The 21,120-nt window shown below is 34.2% G+C and overlaps 3 protein-coding genes across 3 annotated transcripts; 1 reads left to right on the top strand and 2 right to left on the bottom strand.

Annotated features, from left to right (window-relative positions):
* Window positions 1-519: 519 nt before the first annotated feature.
* LOC112510120 (protein ELF4-LIKE 4-like) lies at window positions 520-1,209 on the bottom strand. The gene has a single exon (XM_025115421.1). It carries the CDS (start codon window positions 1,159-1,161, stop codon window positions 820-822), a length of 342 nt encoding a protein of 113 aa, XP_024971189.1. The 5' UTR covers window positions 1,162-1,209; the 3' UTR covers window positions 520-819.
* A 6,087-nt stretch (window positions 1,210-7,296) lies between these two features.
* Window positions 7,297-8,910, top strand: LOC112509696 (ubiquitin-like protein ATG12). Its single transcript, XM_025114792.1, has 5 exons — window positions 7,297-7,387; window positions 7,473-7,531; window positions 8,084-8,152; window positions 8,236-8,298; window positions 8,645-8,910. The coding sequence occupies exons 1-5, from the start codon at window positions 7,354-7,356 to the stop codon at window positions 8,702-8,704; spliced, it is 285 nt and encodes a 94-aa protein (XP_024970560.1). The 5' UTR covers window positions 7,297-7,353; the 3' UTR covers window positions 8,705-8,910.
* A 762-nt stretch (window positions 8,911-9,672) lies between these two features.
* LOC112509251 (growth-regulating factor 5-like) lies at window positions 9,673-19,171 on the bottom strand. Its single transcript, XM_025114107.1, has 5 exons — window positions 18,887-19,171; window positions 18,122-18,545; window positions 17,510-18,034; window positions 15,490-15,765; window positions 9,673-10,003 (listed from the first exon to the last, which is right to left on the bottom strand). Exons 1-5 carry the CDS (start codon window positions 19,080-19,082, stop codon window positions 9,673-9,675), a joined length of 1,752 nt encoding a protein of 583 aa, XP_024969875.1. The 5' UTR covers window positions 19,083-19,171.
* Window positions 19,172-21,120: the final 1,949 nt, after the last annotated feature.

The raw sequence follows: 21,120 nt of genomic DNA, 5'->3' as shown, positions 1-21,120 counted from the left end.
TTCGCCCAGACTAATCCCATGGCAAATCATGACCGTAGGTTTTATAGCGGTGAGGTAGATCTCTCAATGGCCACAAATTGATATGTAGATGGCAGGATTCAAACCCGGGTTGACTAAGTTCTAACTTTTAAACGGAATTAGGGCCTGTTTGTTAGTGGCTTAATGAACTTATTCAGTCAGCTATACATGATTGTTTGATAGTGGTTTAATGATATAAAAAGTGGCTTATTCAGTAAAGCTTCTAGGGGGAGCTTTATGCATAAAACCAAGTTTTTTTTTAACTTGCCCCTCCCAGTTAAAGAGCACACTCCTTCCTTCTACGGAAAAACCCTCCAAATAAAAACCTTTCCAATCTATATATAGACAGATTAATCCGACAACTTTATCCGTACATGACTTAATAGAAAACCAACCTAACAGGCCCTAATAGGCCTATGAGAACTGAACTATTCCATAAAGATTACCTTTCTGTGTTCAGCTTTAAATGTTAAAACTGTGAATCTTGATGATAAATGCTAGTTTAGAAAGAAACAAGTATTATTACAGAAACAAATTACATGGATGATTAACCAAACCCCACTGCATTTATCAAGATTTTGTCGGGATCATTTGAAATCCATGAAACTAAAATTAATAAAAAAGAAAGAAAACATGCTTAAATCATGTGAAAGAACTAACGAAGAGACGTTTTTAAACAAAAATTACAACACGGGTTGTGACATTTAGTAGCTTGAATCGCCAATTATGAAACCTAACAAAAGATGGTAAAGATCAGGGATGAATCATCGTAATAAAAGACTTACAGAAAACGCATTTCGTTTAGCCAGACCTCCCTCTCTTTTTGCCATCAGATCTAGTTGTGCCGCCTGATTCTGCTTCAGATGATGCATCCATCGATTTGCCAAAAGAGTTTGAAAGATCGCCATAAAGATCAACCACCCTTTTAACGTTGTTGTTCAGCTCTCTGATTAAACCCACATTTCTTGTCAAGTTAACAGGTAATTTAGATTCTTGATTCTGATTGATCTCGTTGATCAGAACCCGATTTTGGTCCAAAATTTTTTGGACTTGTACAAAGCTCTTTTGAAATGTCTGTATTAGTTTCCCGTCTACTCCTAATTGTGATTCATTTCCCGTTCCTGAAAATATATCTCCTTCCATTTGTTCTTCCTTTGTGTGAATGAATCAAAACCAGCCAAACTTAGAGACCTGTAATTATGTAAAATCAAGAAAACAACAAGAATGGAAACGAGTTAGGAATCTAAACCACCGATAAAAACAATCACAAGGGTTGTGGCGTAGTGGATGAGGCCCTGGGGATGTGGTGGAATATCCCATCTGTCCAGGATGTTATTCCAAGCGTACACAACAATCGTGGCCAGTGAGATTATCACAGCTATTTCTTGCGGTCACAATTTGCGAGGATTAGTCCAGGCTAGCCTGAGACGCCCCTCCAGAAAAACAATCACAAACACTTTCCGAAAGAGCAATCATAAATCTTTATGGATCCTAGCAATTTTTCAGTTCTATTTTCGAGCTTGGATTTGGATTAAGATAAAGCAATCTACCTATTGATGGTTCAACCTGCTTTTTGTGGATACATTGTTTTAAGGAAATGTCTATATACAATGCCCCAAATTGGTAATTAGGATTCAAAACCACAATTTTGATATTTAAAGCTCAAGATATATATAATTATACAAACATGATGGACAAACATTCCAGTGGAACACAGAAGAACAGACAAAGATGCTAAAAGAAGAAAGAAATCAAATGAAAAAAAAAAGATCCTGACCTCTTCTTCATGGTATAAAGAGGAAAAAAAGGGCTATTATTTTAAGAAATGAACTGAGTCCCCAACCCCAATTAAACTCATCACAAGAACCCAATTACACACAACAACATCATGAACAGTTGCAATTTTTTAAAAAAGATGGCAATTCGTCGAACACCCAGAAGGCATATTACAGATGAAAGCCAAATCCATAAAGAGGGTCGAACAAAATCGAAAAGAAACATTAATTCGTGGAATCACATCAACGATAGACACACTACACTAGGTGAAACCAAAAAAAGGGAAGATGAAATCAATTGAAAAAGAGAAATTTACCTGGAAAATAAAGAACATTATTTGCAGGAAACGTCAAAAAGGGTATCGAAATCAGGTAGTCCCCAAAGGCTGAGATTAAGCAGAGACCCTGAAATCATTAGCAAGAAAAGAGAGAGATACGATTTGAGTCCTCCGTATATGAAGATTTGACAGTACACACGAAGTGTATTTTGGTTATCTTTCTCTCTCTCCTCGTTTACTTCACCTGCGGGATTCTCCGTTGTTTCTGATTGCGTTTTTCCTTTTTCTTTTTTCTGGATGAAAGAAGACGACTTTTCGCCCTCATGAGATGTACCAATGTTTCCCCCTTTTGTATGTCAAACGAACCGGGTTTTCACTAACCGGATATTATCCGATCCAATCCGACCCGACCCGACCTGACCTAATCCCTAATTTCCTTGATTTTGACATAAACCCATTATTGGTTGTGGATCCAATCACTTCTCATCATCACACCCAATCAACCCTTGCACGTTCAGAGGTGTATCAACCATTGGTTTAAGCTTTTTATATTTAAATCCATAGTCACTTCAGGGTCATTTTAAGGGTGTATCGCTTAATAGTTTATTTATAGTTAATTCATTCAGTTATATTTATATATGATTATTTGGTAATGGCTTGATATAGAAAGTAGCTTATTCAATAAGCTTTAAAAAAAAAATTATGTAGAAGGTCAGTTTCTTTTTCAAAATTGTCTGTCTGGATTAAGAAATACGTTTGTTTCATCTGTGAAAAAATCGTCCAACCCAAGATTCTTGCAAAATATATACAGATTGATTAATCCACACATACACCTTTATCCATGCAAGACTTAATGTAAAACCAACGAAACAACCTCTAATTAGTTTTGTATGGATAAACTTGTATGTATGTGTGGATTAATCTGTCTGTGTAGCTTGAGAAAAATTTTGTTTGGAAGTGTTCATCTATAAATGGAAGGAAGGTGTTTTTTAAATGGAAAAGACAAATTTTTGGGGGAAAAACTTTGTTTTCTACATAAAGTTTTCTCCTATAAGTTAACTGGATAAGCTACTTGATATCATTAATTTACTATCATATAGTTGTATATATTTGACGGAATAAGCTGTGAGCTCCATTATGTTGCTAACAAACAAACCCCTGAATTTAATAAGAGGGAAATATATATATATATGATGTAATAGTTGATTTAACTGATAATGGATTTATGTTTTTATGAAATACGATGTTATTTTCATGATTAAAATGATTAAGTTGATATCTTATGGTTGATATTGGCATAGTAAGGTGATGCCTTATTGTAATGTAGGTGGACGCATGGTAGCGTTCATGATTATAGCATATCGTGTCCAAGATCAGATCGAGCTTGTTGGCCAACCACTGTTTGTGTTCATTCTTTAGTGAGTTAGATTGCAACCATCTTACCTTTAACGTACCTGCATCACATAGTTTCATCCTCATTATGTAACATATGTTGTGGCATGGAGTAGGTCATGCTACGTCTTCAAGAATCCCCTCAAACGACTTAGTGTGAGTTTATCTACAAGACTACAATTGGGGCATAACTCATTTTAGTTGTGCATGTCAAAAGTGCATGGATGACGATGATACTGAGAAGTACTGTGCATGAATAATTTACGTAAACAGATAAACACTTTGTTCAATCCAGGTAAATTTTACTGATCGAGACTATCTGTTGAATAGGGAAAAGTACTGTGCATGAATAATTTACGTTCCTATATAAGGATATTCATCCAAAAAGTTCAGAAAAGGCATCTTATTTAGTGGACAATATTTATCAGGGTTTGAAAGAATATTAGAATATTTAATACAAATTCAAACAAGATCTCTTATTCCCCTTGCTAATCGAACCTTGTTGACTGCAACATCTATCAAAAAGAATTTTTCTTGAAGTTGAAATTATTGAAGATACGTTTGAGGTTATCAGTGACACAAGAAATGTTATGTGTTGCAAATGATATACAGGACAATACTGATCTTGATAAATAATACTGATAATTTTGGGTATAGGAGGGCCCAAATATTTTTTTTACTTATGAATTATTAGTATTTTTTATATTTAATGCAGAGAAGTAATCATTTAACGTTTGTTTTATTTCTAAAAATAAGAGCTTAAAATCTCTAAATGTTCTTTGAAATTTTAAGTGGTAAACGTATTCCTTAATACCTCGTAATTTTAATCAGCCCTCTATCAAATGGTTCATATTTTGGGGGCTGGAAGAAATTTGTTAACAAACACTATTTATCTTTTATTATTTTGTAAAAAACTATTTATCTTTTATATTTTTGCACTAGTTTGACTGATTCAGATTTCAGACGTAAAAACAAATACTTTTGTTAATCTAGATTTCAGACTTTAAGACCACCTCTTATAAATTAAAGATGAAATCAGACTTCAGACTTCAGCACCTTTTAAAAAAAACAAACACTACCTTAGAATTTTATATACTGACATTATTTATAATGTTAAGGGCACCTAAATCTTGTTTACAAGTATGGTCAATAGAGGTGTACTTTTATGTAATGTGGTGTAATTTATTACAAATAATGACAATAATATAATATATGTTGGTGTGTACTTGGTATAATTTTCCTAATTTAGTTGTCTATTGTTCTCGTTTTAAATTAAAGTGGTGTATGTTTTTTTTTAAGAGGTGATGAAATCTGAAATTCTATTTCATTTTTTATTTATAAGAGATGGTGTTGAAGTCTGAAATTTGAATCAATAAAACTATTTGTTTTTGTAAACTGATAAACGTCTGAATTTATTTATATTGTATAGTTCAACCATTAAAAAACTACAACGTTGAATTTATAGGCAAATTTATACAATTTCACATTTTTATTTATCGTCATTACGAAATTTATATCTAAATTATATAATTAACATTAATTTAAACAAAAATATGTCATTAGTGGTATTTAACACATTTAAATCATATTAAAATACATCAATTGAGAGAGGTGAAGATTGATTGATAATGATCGATTCAGAGAAATGATCGATTAAGGTTAATTGATTGAGAAACGTCATTGTCAAGAGTTTGGAGAACAATAAGAGACAAATAAGAGGTTAGTTTACACCTCTTACCAAATAGGAGGACAATAAGACATAAGTGTATCTGAAAAATTGAAAAAAAAAAAAACAAACAGTCTAAATGACCTTATCTTTTAACGAACCAGATATAATAGATTAATAAGTGCTTTTTGTTAAAAAAAACAAGGTATGAATTTGATTTTGTGAACATACATGTACATTTAATTTGTTATACCAAATAGGAGAACAATAAGACATAAATGTATCTGAAAAATTGAAAAAAAACAAATAGTCTAAATGACTTTAATAAGTGGTTCTAACAATTCATCTGATCAACATATGTGACTTTGACTGTGAAATATCATATAATTTCTTACATAGGTATGCGAAATATAGGTGAGTAGTTTCGTAACTTTTACAAAGAGGTGACAAATTGATTTGATTCATATGTGAACACGTGTGATTCACATATGAACTATATATTTATATATGAACCTATTAATTAGTTTACATGTGAACTATTTAACTGATTCATATATGAACAAACAGGTTCATATGTAAATTAGTTAATTAGTTTATATGTGAATCAGTTAATTAATTCATATGTGAATCTCAATGGTTCATATGTGAATCAATTAATTAGTTAATATGTGAATCAACTGGTTCATATGTGACTAAGTTTAAATAATTCATATGGATTTTCACATATGAACCCGTTTTCTGTTTATTTGAAAAATTATGAAACCATCCCCTCTATTTTTTGTATATCTGCAATTATTGACCAATCAAATCCGATATTGACCATATGAAGGGCTAAGATAATTATTTTACTTATCAGATATTTATCACTTCTCAAACTATTATATATATTTTATGTATATATATTATATATTTTAACCGCAGTTCATGTAATTACTGAATTTTAGTGACCAAAACCAAAAATCAACCCAGACGCAGACGAATAATATAATTTATTCTAAATATTATGAAATGCAACATCATAATGTTGTGTACGTGTGTATATTAATCAAAAAAATAACTAAAACAATTTTTTGATTAATTTATTATTACATGACAAGGAAAATTGCATGAAAATGTAACGTACTTCAACTTGATTCTTATTTTGGGTAACATATTTTTAAAATTTCCGTTTTAGTATTTAAGATGTAAAGTTTTAAATATTTAATTAACCGGTTACCATACTGATGTGACGAGTGATGAGATAAAATTTATTAGCAAAATGCTCTGAAGGTAAAAAAAAACCAAAATATTCACAGCAAAAATACACTTTCAGAGTGTTTTGCTTTGAAGTTTTAAGTGTAAAAAATTTGTAACCCCATCATATATATATATATATATATATATATATCTATACTATATTATAAAACATTTGAAAAAAACTCTTAAAAACCACTTTTTATGCATAAAGTACTGTTTATTAATTATGTTACTTAAAACTTAAGATTACAAGTATATTGTGCATAAGTACAACTTATTAAAGCTTCAAATCTGAATTCGTGTAACTAAGTAACTAACTACAAATAAACATAATCAAATACAAGATAAACATCTTATTTTAAATATAAAAAATCTAAAATATAATTAAGATAATCATTGAGTTCTTAATTATTATCTTTATAAATGTTATATTATTCATTCAAAAATAAATTATTTCATTATTAAACTTAAATTAAATTATAATAAAAAAATAAATTAAAAAAATTACATAAAAAATAAGAACTTTTATATAGTTGACTTGATATTAACATTGATATTTTTTTTTTCAAATTTTTATGATATATTCAAAATTATATTTTATTAAAAAAACATTATTACTTTCTTAAAAACATATTAAATCGTATTATAACATCGACAAATACAAAAAATAAAATAGAACATTAAAATCGAGATGTATCTCGCTAGATTGCACGAGTATACTTCTAGTATATATATATATATATATATATATATATATATAAATTGATACACGTAACTCATCAATAATTAATTAAATTTGAACTTAACACCCATTTTAAGTATTTATTTGTGAGTAAAAATATTAAATATTAGATTTTTTTATTTCTGATTCGTATATATAAGAAGCCCAATCTGATTCAAATGGGATCCATAAGAGGCCCAAAAAGGTGCCCGCGGGTAAACATCCAAGTTGTTTACGTTTCGTCTCCGGAACCAGAAACCGTTTTCCATGGCTTCCGATTCTCCCATTGCTTCTCGTAAAGGTTAGCTCACTATGATCACATTGATGAAGAACAAATTTGTAGGTTCTGTTATCTTAATTTAATGTTCATTGGCTTTGATATGCAGTTGTCGTGCATTTGAGAGCCACTGGTGATGCTCCCATTCTCAAACAAGCCAAATTCAAGGTATTGCTTCAGTTTAACCTAGCGGATTGGGGATCTTCTTATGATCATTCGTACGTTAAGTGTGATTGTCATTTAACGTCAGCACTTATTGTTTGGAGTATAGGAAATGAGTTGTTGAAAACCCTAGCTCAGCTTCTATTTACTTTAGGAATAGTAAGATCACATGTATATGTGATTTGAATTGATGAACCATGATATGTGTTGTTTGCATCTGGCTATTACTTACGCAGCTGATGCTTTATCTTCATTAACGAGGCACCTAATCGATATTTCGAGTTCAAATCTCAAACACCTGAATCTTCGATAACTAGTTTTAGTTTAAGAAGTTGTGCGGCGAAGTATTGGAGATATTTCCTCGATTTCTAGTTTTTTACTTAGATGATCAACAACTTTGATTTTTGCTGAAATTGTTTTGGTGGGCAAAAGGTCATTATGGGTTCAATTAGATCTTCATTGTGTCGTTATTGCACTTGTTTTTGTCCATATCATTCATTGCTCAACATCTATGATGTTATTGATAGTCATGTAAATGTTTTTTTATTGAATTTTCAGATTGCAGGCACCGATAAGTTTTCCAAGGTGATTGATTTTCTTCGTCGGCAACTTCACAGGGAGACTCTTGTAAGTAGCTTAATGGTCTCAACTTCTGAGTAATACAATCTTTGAGCACATGAATAAATTGCGCCATCTTTGTCCTTTTTCAGTTTGTTTACGTGAACAGTGCCTTCTCGCCGAGTCCAGATGAACTAGTAAATGACCTGTATGATGTAAGTTTCTTTATATGCATATAAATGACCATTTTATTGGATGACCCATTTATTTTGTCAAATAGACAAAGATAAGGTTGACTGATATCTAATCTGCTACAATTAGTTAGATACATGCTTTTTAATTGGAAATATCTCAATGACCTCTGGCCTCTGTGATGATTATCTTTATTTTTTAAGTCTAGATGTATTTTTAGAACTCACCACTCAAAAGAATAAATATCTTAATGGAGAAAATTGTGTAGTGGCTAGTTGATGTACTCCTAACTCTTAATGAGATGGACTGTTGCAGAGTCGGTAAATGTTGCTATTCTTTCATGTAACTGCTACTACTTTGATGCTGCAGAATTTTGGATTCGATGGGAAATTGGTGGTTAACTATGCATGTTCTATGGCTTGGGGCTAACTTTTACCGTTTAGCAAAGTCTGTACAGCGGCAAAAACTCATTAAACGGGAGCTGCATTTGGTAAATATGGTTAATATCTTCTCCCTGTATTTTGTTTGGATACTCTGTAATTGATATTCATATCATCTTTCAGAAGAACCTTCTGATACTTCCCCAGCCCTTATCTTTTACATTCTATCAATATAATTCAACATCTTGGTATTGATGGTCTTGAGTTAACTTTGAAGACAACTCACCTATCTATTATTTTACTTAAATAGTTAACGTCTTAATGAGTTACAACTCAGTAAGTCAAAATTGATTGACCAACTCAATGCATTGTAGCTGGGTGTGAAGATGTTTGAAAACATGGTAGGTGATGTGAAGTAGTCGGATATACCAGGATGGGACATGAGCCAGTGCCGAATTAGAGGTGACACCCTCACTAAGCAAGCATTTTAAGAATGTCTGATCCTCACTTTATAAATATTAAGAAGATAAAAGCATAATCACAGGGTGTCTTATTCAGACAAGGAGATGATAGGGTGGAGGCATATGCCTAATTTGCTTTTTTGGATATATGCAGTTAGAATGTATTAATTTTTTCATCTACCCGCTGCAGCTCGTCTATTTGCAACATCTCTTCACCACCAACTACCTTATTTCTTTTTGTAGCCAATTAGCCATACATTATTTAGTTCTAGTTGCTACATCTTTGAATCAATGAGATGCAAATTGTTGGTTATGGTATCATAACGAACTGCTAATGCTGGCAAGTATCAGAGTTTAAATCTTTCTATGTATTTGCACATAGAGAGAGAACTATGGCCCAACAGAACCATTTTTGTTAGATCCGAGTAATTTTGAAATTTCATAGATTGCAACATCTGAATAACCTAGAAATTTAGAGATGGGCATGCAAAAATGTACTTGCAGAGATAGTGTAGTTTCACACATCCCATTGCTGAAATAGACTGGACAAACTTCGCTACAGAAGCCCACTACCAGCGCCTTCCAGGTACTTGTTGACCCAGTCCAAAGTTGAGGGGTTCTCATCGGAGAAATCAAAGAAGTCATCTACATCAAACTTGACCTTCGAGCACTCAACTCTAGCTCCATCATCTATGGTGTGGACATCCTCTTCTCTCATGTCCTTGCTGACTCTTTCTAGTGCCTTCCTTTCTTGATCTAATTTGCTTCCATCTCTTATTAAATAACATTCACTTTGTTTTTTCTTCTTTTTGCTTAAATAACAATTCCAGTAGTTCTTGATCTCATTATCGGTTCGACCAGGTAGTCTTCCCGCTATCAGCGACCACCTAATACATATATTTAGAGGACAAGAACCATCAATTAGGGTGCTTTTGGTACACTGGACAGGACATAACAGAACAAGGATCAATGTTCCACTTTTGGCAGAACTTTTATGTGGAAGTGACAGGAATAGAGTGGAACAAAGTGGAATACGCGTCATCCACCCCCACCCCCACCCCATGGAACAAATATGTTTTACCAATATAACTTCAAGGTAAAACTTAATTCTCTTTTAAAACATCAAATAAGCCTTCCTCTTTAGATTTTATTCATTTTTTTAAATTTTATTTATTGTATTTTATGCTCTTTAAACTTTTACTTACTGTCCTCAAAATATTATTTTTATATTGTTTCTATATTTTGATTAATATATGTAATTTATTAAGTATTAATAATAATAAAATAATATAAAGGTATAAAATAAAAATTGGAAACTACATCAAACTTTTTATTTTGGTACCATTTTAACCGTTTTGACGAAAACTTTCTAATGATATATTTTGTTATAAAAAATATTTATTTTACTATAACTTAATAAATTACATAATTAATCAAAATATATAAATATATATAAACAACCCATTAGTGGTAAATTGGTCATTGTATCTGCCCTGTCCAGTTTTGGCTTACCAGACGCTGAACAACTTTTATGTCCTGTTCTATCCTGTCTGGACACCAAACCCACCCTTAAGGACAAGATGCATAAACTAACCACACCATGAATATTATTATATGATTCTAGTAATCAGTTGTTGACAATTAGGATGATGAGCGGAAAGAAACAGAGAATCCAAAGGAAGAGAAGATGCTAACCTGTTTCCTAGAAGTTTATGAAGCCTAAGAATCAAGTCCTCCTCTTGGTCAGATATGTGGCTTCTCTTGATATTTGGTCTCAAATAATTCAGCCACCGGAGCCTGCAGCTCTTACCACACCTCTTCAGACCTGCATATTTGATTTGATAACTTAGGGGCTGTTTACCATCTGCTTACTGGTAAGAGGCGCTTACCCAGTCAGAGATGCTGCTTGTTTACCAAACCCCTCTTGCTGACCAAGATGCTACCCCGTTATTGATTCGTGCTGACCTGGACTGCACCCTTACCTGGTTAGCGCTTACCCAATTTGTGTTGGTAAAATGGCTCCTTTAGCCACATGCTTTGGTCATATTTAACGTCTTACATGTATGTATTTGTTTCAGTTCATATCCGTACCTGCTTTAGCTGCAATGACTGGCCATTTCGTTGGACCATATATCTAGATAGCTTCAGCTAGGCTTTTCATCTTCTTCTGCTGTCCACATTCCCTGCTAATCTCTTTTTTTACAGATTTGTTCATCCTTGAGTCCATTTGATAGGGAATTATGTTTCTTGGCGAAGCAAGCACACAGATAGGCAAAGGTGAGTGATTGCATCTGTTGTGTTTGTGCTGAGAAATTGTTTGGATGGAGTTTCCATAAAGTTATTCTATAGGGACAAAAGGCTTTGACTATGAAAGAGTGAGAACCAACAAAATAACATTTAGAAGATCCATTATTCACACAAAGGGGCTTCTAAACATATAAATAGTCAAAATATTCCATTAGTGCACCAGTGTTTAAACCAAACCAAATGAACCTAGTATATCCTAGTCGAAAGTAGGGTTTGGGAGAGGTAGGATGCAAGCAGACCTTACCTCATGCGCTAGGAATCAAGAGGCTGTTTCCGTGAAGACCCCCGGCTTGTACACGACACAAGGTGTGTGCATGCTAACAATAAGATAGATTATGTAACAGGTAGAACACCAGATATACTACGATACCCTTGTTCCAAATTAAGGATCGGAAAATCTACGGGAACAATGCTTTATTGGCTTGTATCTCACTCCTATCCATGCATACTGTCAAGTTATTAAATTCTCCCATAGAGTCCCAATCATTTGTAAACCTCTTAATTCATACAAACCAATCTCAACCGTCCATCTAGTCTAATGAATATTTGGTCCTATAAATATTCGATTGTTTCCTAATCCAAAGCGTTGATTACAACGACCGAACTCCATAAATATTCAGATCATAATAATGAACCCTCATCATTTCCATAAATATCTCACTTGGTTGGTTTGTATAACTTAAGAGGTTTGCAAATGATTGAGACTTTTTCCCATATAATAATTATGTATATATGCTTGGCCTTGCTACAGTTATCAGCTCTTACAAATCATCCTACCCTGGAGGAGATCATTAAAGGTCAGTTAGGATTTATATTATATATATATAGACGAAGGATCGTGTGAGAATAGGAGTTAAGGTGAGAAACATAAGAAGGGATCTGAACCCTTGATCACTTTTAATCTAACTCTCACCCAATGAATTGCGCTTATCGCGAGAATTGATAGTGTTGATTTTCAATTAGGATTGATCCAAGATCCCTTCTTACCCTTCTCCCCATAACTTTCATTCTCACCGGAACCCAACCCTATATATATACACACACACACACTCTTTGGTGAATGAATCTGTTTTGTTGATAAAAATGCAAACAAGAAGGTGGTACCAAAGGGTTAGGTTAGGGATGACATGGGTTATGATATAAAGGTTAGGTGAAATGATAGCCTTATGATTGATTATATGCTTACAGAATTACACTATAAATAGTTTTAAAATGTATGCCATGCTCTGCTTCTTGATTATTCTATCTTCCACACTAAATGTGTCACTTGCCACTTATATTGAAGGCTGTTGCTGCTTGTTAGAGTTTAGAACTTGTGATAGGGATATCAACAGTCTATATTTCTTAGTGAATAACAGGTCAATAAGGGTGTGTTTGTCATGTGAGACATGACAGTACAATTGTAAAGCTGGTTGTCCCATGTTTAGTGCGACATTAGTTTGAGACATGACAAGATAAGATTAGTGAATTACTCTAAGTACCTGTTAGAGGTGGAACCATGATTTTTGCTGAGTAGGTGCACCTTTAAGGCGGATCAAAGGTCCGTAATGTCGTGGTTTGATCTCGTGGAGAAGTTAACGCAGTTTGAGCCGGGGAAAGTCAATTGTGTCAATTTGGGGAATAATTACATTTTTTTCAAATGGAATAGACTTTTTGAGCAAGATGCAAGCAATACGTCTTAGCGTAAGCCCGATGTGTTTTTAGCCAAATTCTATCATTTCGAGGTAGTTTTTCAGTTTTTTGATTGATTCGGAGGAATTTTTGGTTTTTTTGTTGATATCCCTTGTATTTTTCAATATCCTAGAGCACCCCTAAAATTTAGCTTGTGCACATTTTCATACCCAAAAAAATGTACTTGCGAAAATTGGTTAAACGGGTGCATGAGACCCTGCTGGGACCTTCACAGGTCCGTTCCTGATCCATGTCAAATGAAAACCCTGAAACCTTCCACAATCTTTCACCCACCTACCTCATGCTCGCTTGTCCAGTCTTGTTGGTCATGTCTGCGTACCATATGCACTCTTGCCGGGTTCAATTTGTCGAACCAATACGCATCCTAAATATACCGGTCATGGTTACATATCGATTCTTGATCAGTGCTGATATTATGAAATTTAGAGTTCCCTAGATGGATCCATGGGATAATTGGACTTTTTTTTGCAAGTCTCTACTCTTGAGGCTTGAAGAAGAAGGACGTAAATCCAAAATAAACCAGGTGTTTTTCATGTATGTCGATCTGATAGCGTATCTAAAAGGGTCAAAGTGTATAATTGACTCTTCTTTTTCTGTTAACCATGAGCATTCGGCCAGCTTGTATGCATTTCAACTAATCATAGGGGTCTGGATAACAGCCTGGAAAATTCCCCATGGTCAGATGGCCTTACAAAACTCGAACCGGTGACTTTTGATGAGTATCACAAAGTCCCAACCTTTATTGGTTCTTGGTATCATGTAAACTTGTTGCAGACTGCTTTGATGATTTCAAAGGCTGCAAAGGGAGAAAAATTTGGGTATTCCCTTATGCTTTGACACTAAGTTTGAGTTGAATAATTTAATTAAAATCTTAAGGGCTATTTACCAAACGCTTATCTGGTAAGCATTTCTCGGGTTATTTACCTTACCAGGTGAACATGATAAAGACTGAAAATCTTATCCAGTTAGAGCGATGACAAGAACCGAGAGTCTTACCCGGTAAGTGAGGCTGACAACTCTTACCCAGTAAGCGCTTACCGGGTCAATTGTTTCATACGATGGCATTTCGATGGACTAGAACCATACTGTGTGAGAGTGTTGATTCTTACTAGGAAAGTGTTTGGGTGAACGGCCTCTTAGTTTGAATGATAATCAAATGCCTGAAAAGTCTCTCAATAATGCTAAAATCTAGAGATCAAAATAAATATGTAAAGACTTAGAGGTGTTAATCGGTAGAAATCCGATTGATTTGGATCCAATCATCCAATGTATGTTGGACCTGATCCAATCCAATTAAGATTGGACATTCGTTCCAATCAAATCCGATGGATGATTGATCGGATAGGTTCCATCCGTTGGATACTACTATTGTATTGGATCTATTTAATATTTTGATACAATTTTCAACCAATTAATCAACCATTTCAACTAAATATTCATATGGTTTGTTAATTTATTAGAAATCACTACGTATAAATAGCAACCGAAAACAATATGATAAAATGTAATAACTATATATAGTTATTAATTGGATGGTCTCTGGATGAGATCAATTTGGTTTTATTGAATTTGGGACTACCATCCAAGAACCGATTGATCCTGGATAGTTGAAGTTTTGGACCCGATTCGATCCAATTACAATTGAATATTAATCGATCGGTTTAAATTAGATTGGATGACATTTAGTCTTTACCACTATGATAACACATGTGGCGCGGATGGGGGAAGGAAGATAGTGAGGGGGTAATTATCCAATTTCTGTATATCAAGATAAGACGTGACAACCATCAAAGCGATTACCAAATTTATCATTTTTTATATATGATAAAAATAATGTTAATCAAATTAATAGTTCTAAAATTCTATTTTTTATTTAATATATATTTATTTAATTCATTATTTAATAATTATATATATATATATATATATATATATATATATATCAAAGTGGAAGTTTTGAAATTACGTTACTTAAAATTAGAATCAAGTTAAAATACATTATTTTTTTCATGTAATTTGTCCAAAAATAATATTATCTTAGATGCATAAAATATTTCAATAATATAATTAACATTGTAATGTTCAAAGTAGAGAAGATTTTGAATAAATATACCTTTTTAAATAGGAAGAATATCTGTTGGAAATGTTGATGCATTAGAAAGAAGGGATAGAGAAAGTCTTTCTTAAGACCCATTCTCTACTCAATATTACTTGGCCAATCTGTCTGTTTGCATAGGTCATTGAGTCAACATTTGGGACCAAATTAGTTTGACCCCTTTTGGTTCAATCCATTCTGATCCTACAAAATACTTAATGTATGTGGCTGTGTTCCTATTCACTAGAACCTCTTCATTTTCTATCTATGTAAACAAACCATGGAATCCCCATTCTCAACTTCACTTTTCTTATACTGTGCCTCTGCCCTTCTCTTATTTGCTTTTTCCCTTGATTCCCAACAACTACAAGATTTGCAGCAGTTATCTCCACCTCCGCCACTGCCACCGCCACCGCCACCGCCAGGTTCAAGAAACACCTCAAGATCGCCGACACATCATAAAAGACACCATCCAGGTGCAAGAAACACCTCGAGACCACTGGCACATCATAAAAGACACCATCCACCACCACCACTACCAGGTGCAAGAAACACCTCAAGATCGCCAACACATCATAAAATACACCATCGTCATCCACAACTGACACCACGAAACCGCAACGTGGGAAAGAAAATTGGATTGGTCTTTAGCGGTGTGGCGGCGATCTTGCAGGTTTTTGTGGTCACTTTCTTGGTAATTCAGAGGAGGAAATTGATCAAGGCACATGACAGATATTATTAACATGCTAGAGGATTTTCATATTGGGAATCGTTTTTTTTATATTTTCTTTTAATCAATTTAATGACTTTGGAGGGAGAGATATATAGTGAAGGTGTTGTTATATGCACACCAATCTATATCATGATCAGATAAACTTTTATACATTAAACATGTAAAAAATAAGTTTTGATGTTGATATGTATAAGATAGAAACTAATAGATATGTATGCATTTAGCCTACAACTATCGTTAGGGTCAGTATTTGTTTGTTATTTTATTTTTGAGATTTTAAAGAATGACAAGACTTGTAATTGTCTTGTATACTTTCTTTATTGTTCTTCTTGTGAATTTGAGGTATGCACACTATCTTATTTGAAAAAGGATGAATTGCATCCTTTGCAAGGTTCTAAAACGGCATGAAGCGTGACGTTGCATTGCGGTGCAGTGCGGTGCGGTGTGGTAAAGCCTTAGGAGCCACGACGTATTTCAAGGCGTGACCGATGTCGGCAAATCTGTATATTATATATATAATTATATACATACATATGTTTTCAACTATTGCTTAATAAGCAAATGACACTAAACAATTTGATTTAGGTTATATACTACAAACTAAAAAGTAAGACACTCAAAAAGCTATGGAAAATCATTATCACATTACAAAAACCCTGCATTGGGCCATGGCAATTTCACAACCACATAGACGAAATTCGCAATCTTTAAAAAATCACAAGGACGAAAATAACAATGAACTCCAAACCAGAGGGATGAAAACCACAATTTCAAAACCAATTGGCAATCTTTAAAAAACCACAAAAACAAAGATGACAACGAATTCCAAACCATAGCAATTTGAATCCGCAATCTTCAACAAACCACAAGGACGAAAAACGCAATTTACTCTATGATTCAAGAAATTCAAGATTATGGGTAAAGAGGGGAAAGGTAGGGGGGTGGGAAGTAAATTACCCACAGAATATATAGATGAAGATAACAAATGTATGTGGGGGATAGGAGGCATTAGGGAGACAGTTCTTGTCTGAGTGTCATAGATTGTACTTTTGAAGCATCCACCTGCAAACTATTAGAAAACCCATTTCAAAATTTAACACAAAATTCCACTTTGAAACTGAATGAATTGGCATATTCCTGAATTGAATTTTTGATGTTTGAATTAGAGTTGGGCATTGATTAGTTAGTCAACTACTAGCTTTGACTGGAGTGTACAGTTTTAGTTGAGGTAGATAGTGAAGTTACTTAAAGAAAGGCAGTGGGATTGGGTGTAATAACACTATTCAGATTCAGGCATATGAAAAGTGAAAAAAAACTGGTGGGGGCAAAGTTACAATATCTTGATAATGACAAGTGAATTCCGGACACTTTTACCCCCCTAGGCCCCAACATCTATCTCATTCTGTTTTCTTGCCCTACCTTCCACATTCATTCTAACAAATGCATTAAAGAAACATTCTTAAAAACAAAACCTACTAATTCCTACATTTTTTTAATAATCATTCTCTGTCTTAAACTAAACAGGCCCTAAAAGGATTGGAGGAGTTCATAGTCATATGATCCTACCAGTAAGGTCTGGGTTTGGATTGAAAAAGGTCTTGGGTGGATAATGGGGATTTTGGTGGGTTGGTTAAATGTTGGTGGTGCTGGTGCTGGTGCTGGTGCTGGTGTTGGTCAACTTCAACCCAACCAGGGTCATGGTTAGGTGTGGTTTTTGGTGGTGAAAAGAAGTGGTGGAATGGTTGTTTATGGTGGGTGTGGGTGTGGGTGGTTTGATCTACTTTTGTGTCTGTTTGAATGCAGGGTTTGGTGTTGGTGGTTTCTTCTGATGACTTAATGAAATCAGTACCCATAACAAAGCAATGTTGCCCTTGTGCTGATTGTTCCTCTTTATCTTTCTGTTCTTTGAATTGGTCATTGAGGTTTTGGAAGTTGAAATGAGAGTAGTTATGGTGATCAGATGAAGAAGAAGAAGCAGCAGCAGCAGCAGCAGCAGCAGCAGCCATCTTTTGTGTTGTGGTATAAGGATCATTTAGTTGGAAATAAGCTGTTCTTTCATCCTCTCCTAAATCCTTCATTCCTTGCAAGTACCTATATATTCGTATTATGTTCACATATGAAGAATCCCTAATGAATACACAAAAGTACACACATAAAAACAAGTAAAAAGAAAGCGACCTGTAATCTTTGAGGGGGGTTTGATGTGAATAGGATGATGAATCCATAAAGTTGGTGTGAATAGGTGGTCTGGATGAGGAATAATGAGTCTGGTTATTATGATCAGAAGAGAATGGAGGGTAAGCATGATGATCAGAAGTGGAGATTGATTTGGAAATTGTAGTTGATGGTGAGGAAGAAACATTAGCAGTAGATGAAGATGAAGAAGAAGAAGAGAATTCCACAGGCTTTCTTGAACGATTTCGACCGCGATGCATGTGTCTTTCACAATATTTGGAATCAGGGTATGCTTCTTTAGAACACCTCCATTTCTTCCCATCTGTTCTTCTACACCTTCCAGGCTCTAAATCTATCTTTCTTCCATACCCACTTCCCCCCATTTGATATAACTGATTGTACTGAAAACTTCCTTCCCATACTCCTACTGCAGCAATCAAAGATAACATGAAAAACCCATATATATATATATATGTACATATATATATATATAGAGAGAGAGAGAGAGGAGGTCCAGGATAAAATCCTTATAAAATGAAAAACTGAGGAACACTTGTAACCACTCATATGGACGATATACACATGTGCATCCTTCTTTCTTGGTTTATATACACGGGTGCATGTTATGCACATGTGCATACTAGACAAATTTCTTATAAGTTACTTATATGAACATATGAACGGTTACAAGGATGTTTCACGGTTTTCCGTAAACACTACCCTATACATGAATTTAAGAATAAAAAGGGTGAAGTTATAGGTTCTTACAGGTAGGTTGGTTGGATAAAAGTGATGAAGAAGAAGAGGAAGAGGAAGAGAAGGAAGAGTTATATAAGCTTCTTCTGACAGATAAGATGAGATCAGTTGGGACTGGAACACCTGAGACCATATATTTGTAGATTAAAGCTTGTTGCTCCAGTTCTTCCCATTGTGCAGCTGTGAATAGATTATTCATCATCATCATCTTGTCTCTTGGTGTTGTATCTCTTTGAAAGAAACCCTTTTTCTTCTTGTTGGGAAGATGGGGTTCCTAACTTCCTATGCTATGTATATAGGGGAGGTAGGGAATGAATCTAATGAAAAGGGTCTTTCTTTCTCTCACTTCAAATAAGTCCACTGCACTGGACTGCCTAAATTTGTTGTGTTGCTGAGGGGTCTGAACCACCATCAGCACCACACAAGCAACACTATACAGCCCCTGTCATTGTTTGCTACCTATATATCTCTGCCACCTTTACTGAATTCCATATAACACATGTACACAACACAAAATACCCTTCAATTTGTATGCATATATATCATATCTTTACTTTTAAATATATTCTTTCTTCACCAAATAGAAAACCTCTTATTTGTATATAACTTCACACATACACACTTGAAAGACCACATTTTAAATAAATATGGATCAATATATAGGGAAATTGCTCAAAATAGCCATTTCAGCCTTATACATTTACCTCTTAGTCATTTCTCTTTCGAAACTTCAAAAATGCCATTACCTCCGCAAGTAGTAAGTCCTCAACTTGCGGAAGGATCAAAGTGTAAAAAAGAAATTTCTGAACATTGTCTGCAAGTGCAGGGACCAAATCTATAAAAGTCCAATATACTCCTGCAAGGACCTTTGACTAATTTACAGATTTGGACCCTGTATTTGTGGATCATGTTCAAAAACTTATTTTTTTTTACATTTTGATCCCTCGGCAAGTTGAAGAGTTGCTATTTATGGAGGTAGTGACATTTTAAAATTTTAGAATAGAAAGGGCTAAGAGGTAGGTTTTGTCTGATTAGAAAATAAGCAATTTCCCTAATATATACGGAGGTCATTGAAGTTTGCAGAATGTGCCCAATAAGCCACCAAAAGGTGGTTTGTTAACTGTCCATGGTGGGGTGAGCTATATATGATTTATGTTGTATGGTACAAGTCTTATAGGCTGATTGGATGGTTTTCCATCAAGTCCTCTATGGATAAAGTTGTCTATAAGGATTAATTTGTCCATATAGAGTGAGGAGGTTTTTATTTGATAGGGATTTTTCATAGATGGAAGGACCGTGTTTTTTAATTGGGAGGGGCATGTTTGCAAAAAATATGGCTTTCTACAAAAAACTCTCCCTTAAGGTTTCTGAATAACCCACTTTTTATATCATCAAGCCACTTCCAAATGGTCATGTATAGCTGACTGAATAAGTCGTGAGCCTCATTAAGCACCTAACAAACAATTGAAGTTCAACTTAAGTTTTTAAATTCTGTATGCTTTTCAGTTGAAGAATATTTTTAATAGAAGGGTCAAACGATGATTTTCCACCGAATTTGGTGTAAATGATATGAAATTGAAAGTTGGTTTCGTGTTTGTAGTTTCGGGACCTATTTGACAACTTTTACAAAGTTGAGTAGCCTTCTTGTGGGTGAAGGAGAGTTAAGGTGAGAAGTATAAGAATGAATCTGAACCCTTGATCACTTTTAATCCCAAATCCACCCATGAATCGTGCTTGATACGGGGGTTGATCCAGTACATCTCGGTGCATTTCATCCTAATGTGCATCCAAAAATGAAAATTTCTTCTTATGTTTCTCACTGGAAATCAACCCCCTACTTGTAGGTAATCCTAAATGAATAATAATATAGATACATACTTTTCATATTAAGTCCATTGTCACATGACTTTTAATTAGAATGTGGAGATTAGCCCTGAAACTATTGAAGAAAAAGAATTTGTTGTCACCTAAGATGCAACTTAGTTTAGACTCTAGCTTCATGTCTCCCTTTTTCACTTCAAATTTGACAAAAAAAAACCCTACCTTTTTAAATATAATATTCACGGGATAAGGCCAACATCAAACGAGATGCTCACCCCATTGCGCCCAAAAGAACTACAACTCGAATTGAACGAGGGTTAGATTAGAAGCACCTACACTTTCGGGGGCCAAACCCCAAAAGTATGTCTAGAAACTAAAATTTGCTAAAATAGAGGTCAAGTTTGCATACATTTTACCACTGACCC

The sequence above is a fragment of the Cynara cardunculus genome (assembly GCF_001531365.2).
Source record: "Cynara cardunculus var. scolymus isolate 2C chromosome LG 3, CcrdV1, whole genome shotgun sequence".
In the NCBI taxonomy this organism is placed as follows: domain Eukaryota; kingdom Viridiplantae; phylum Streptophyta; class Magnoliopsida; order Asterales; family Asteraceae; genus Cynara; species Cynara cardunculus.
This window is presented reverse-complemented; position numbering and strand designations above follow the sequence as displayed.

Bases quoted from the DNA above. Each gene is read 5' to 3' on its own strand.
- LOC112510120 (XM_025115421.1), bottom strand. From the start codon at position 1,161: ATGGAAGGAGATATATTTTCAGGAACGGGAAATGAATCACAATTAGGA.
- LOC112509251 (XM_025114107.1), bottom strand. From the start codon at position 19,082: ATGATGATGATGAATAATCTATTCACAGCTGCACAATGGGAAGAACTG. The intron at 18,035-18,121 runs GTCGCTTTCTTT...ACGAATATATAG, and splicing joins ACCCCCCTCAAAGATTACAG to GTACTTGCAAGGAATGAAGG. The intron at 10,004-15,489 runs GTTTGTTTACAT...TATATGTATTAG, and splicing joins TTGAGAATGGGGATTCCATG to GTGGTCGCTGATAGCGGGAA.
- LOC112509696 (XM_025114792.1), top strand. From the start codon at position 7,354: ATGGCTTCCGATTCTCCCATTGCTTCTCGTAAAG. The intron at 8,153-8,235 runs GTAAGTAGCTTA...GTCCTTTTTCAG, and splicing joins AACTTCACAGGGAGACTCTT to TTTGTTTACGTGAACAGTGC. The intron at 8,299-8,644 runs GTAAGTTTCTTT...TTGATGCTGCAG, and splicing joins TAGTAAATGACCTGTATGAT to AATTTTGGATTCGATGGGAA.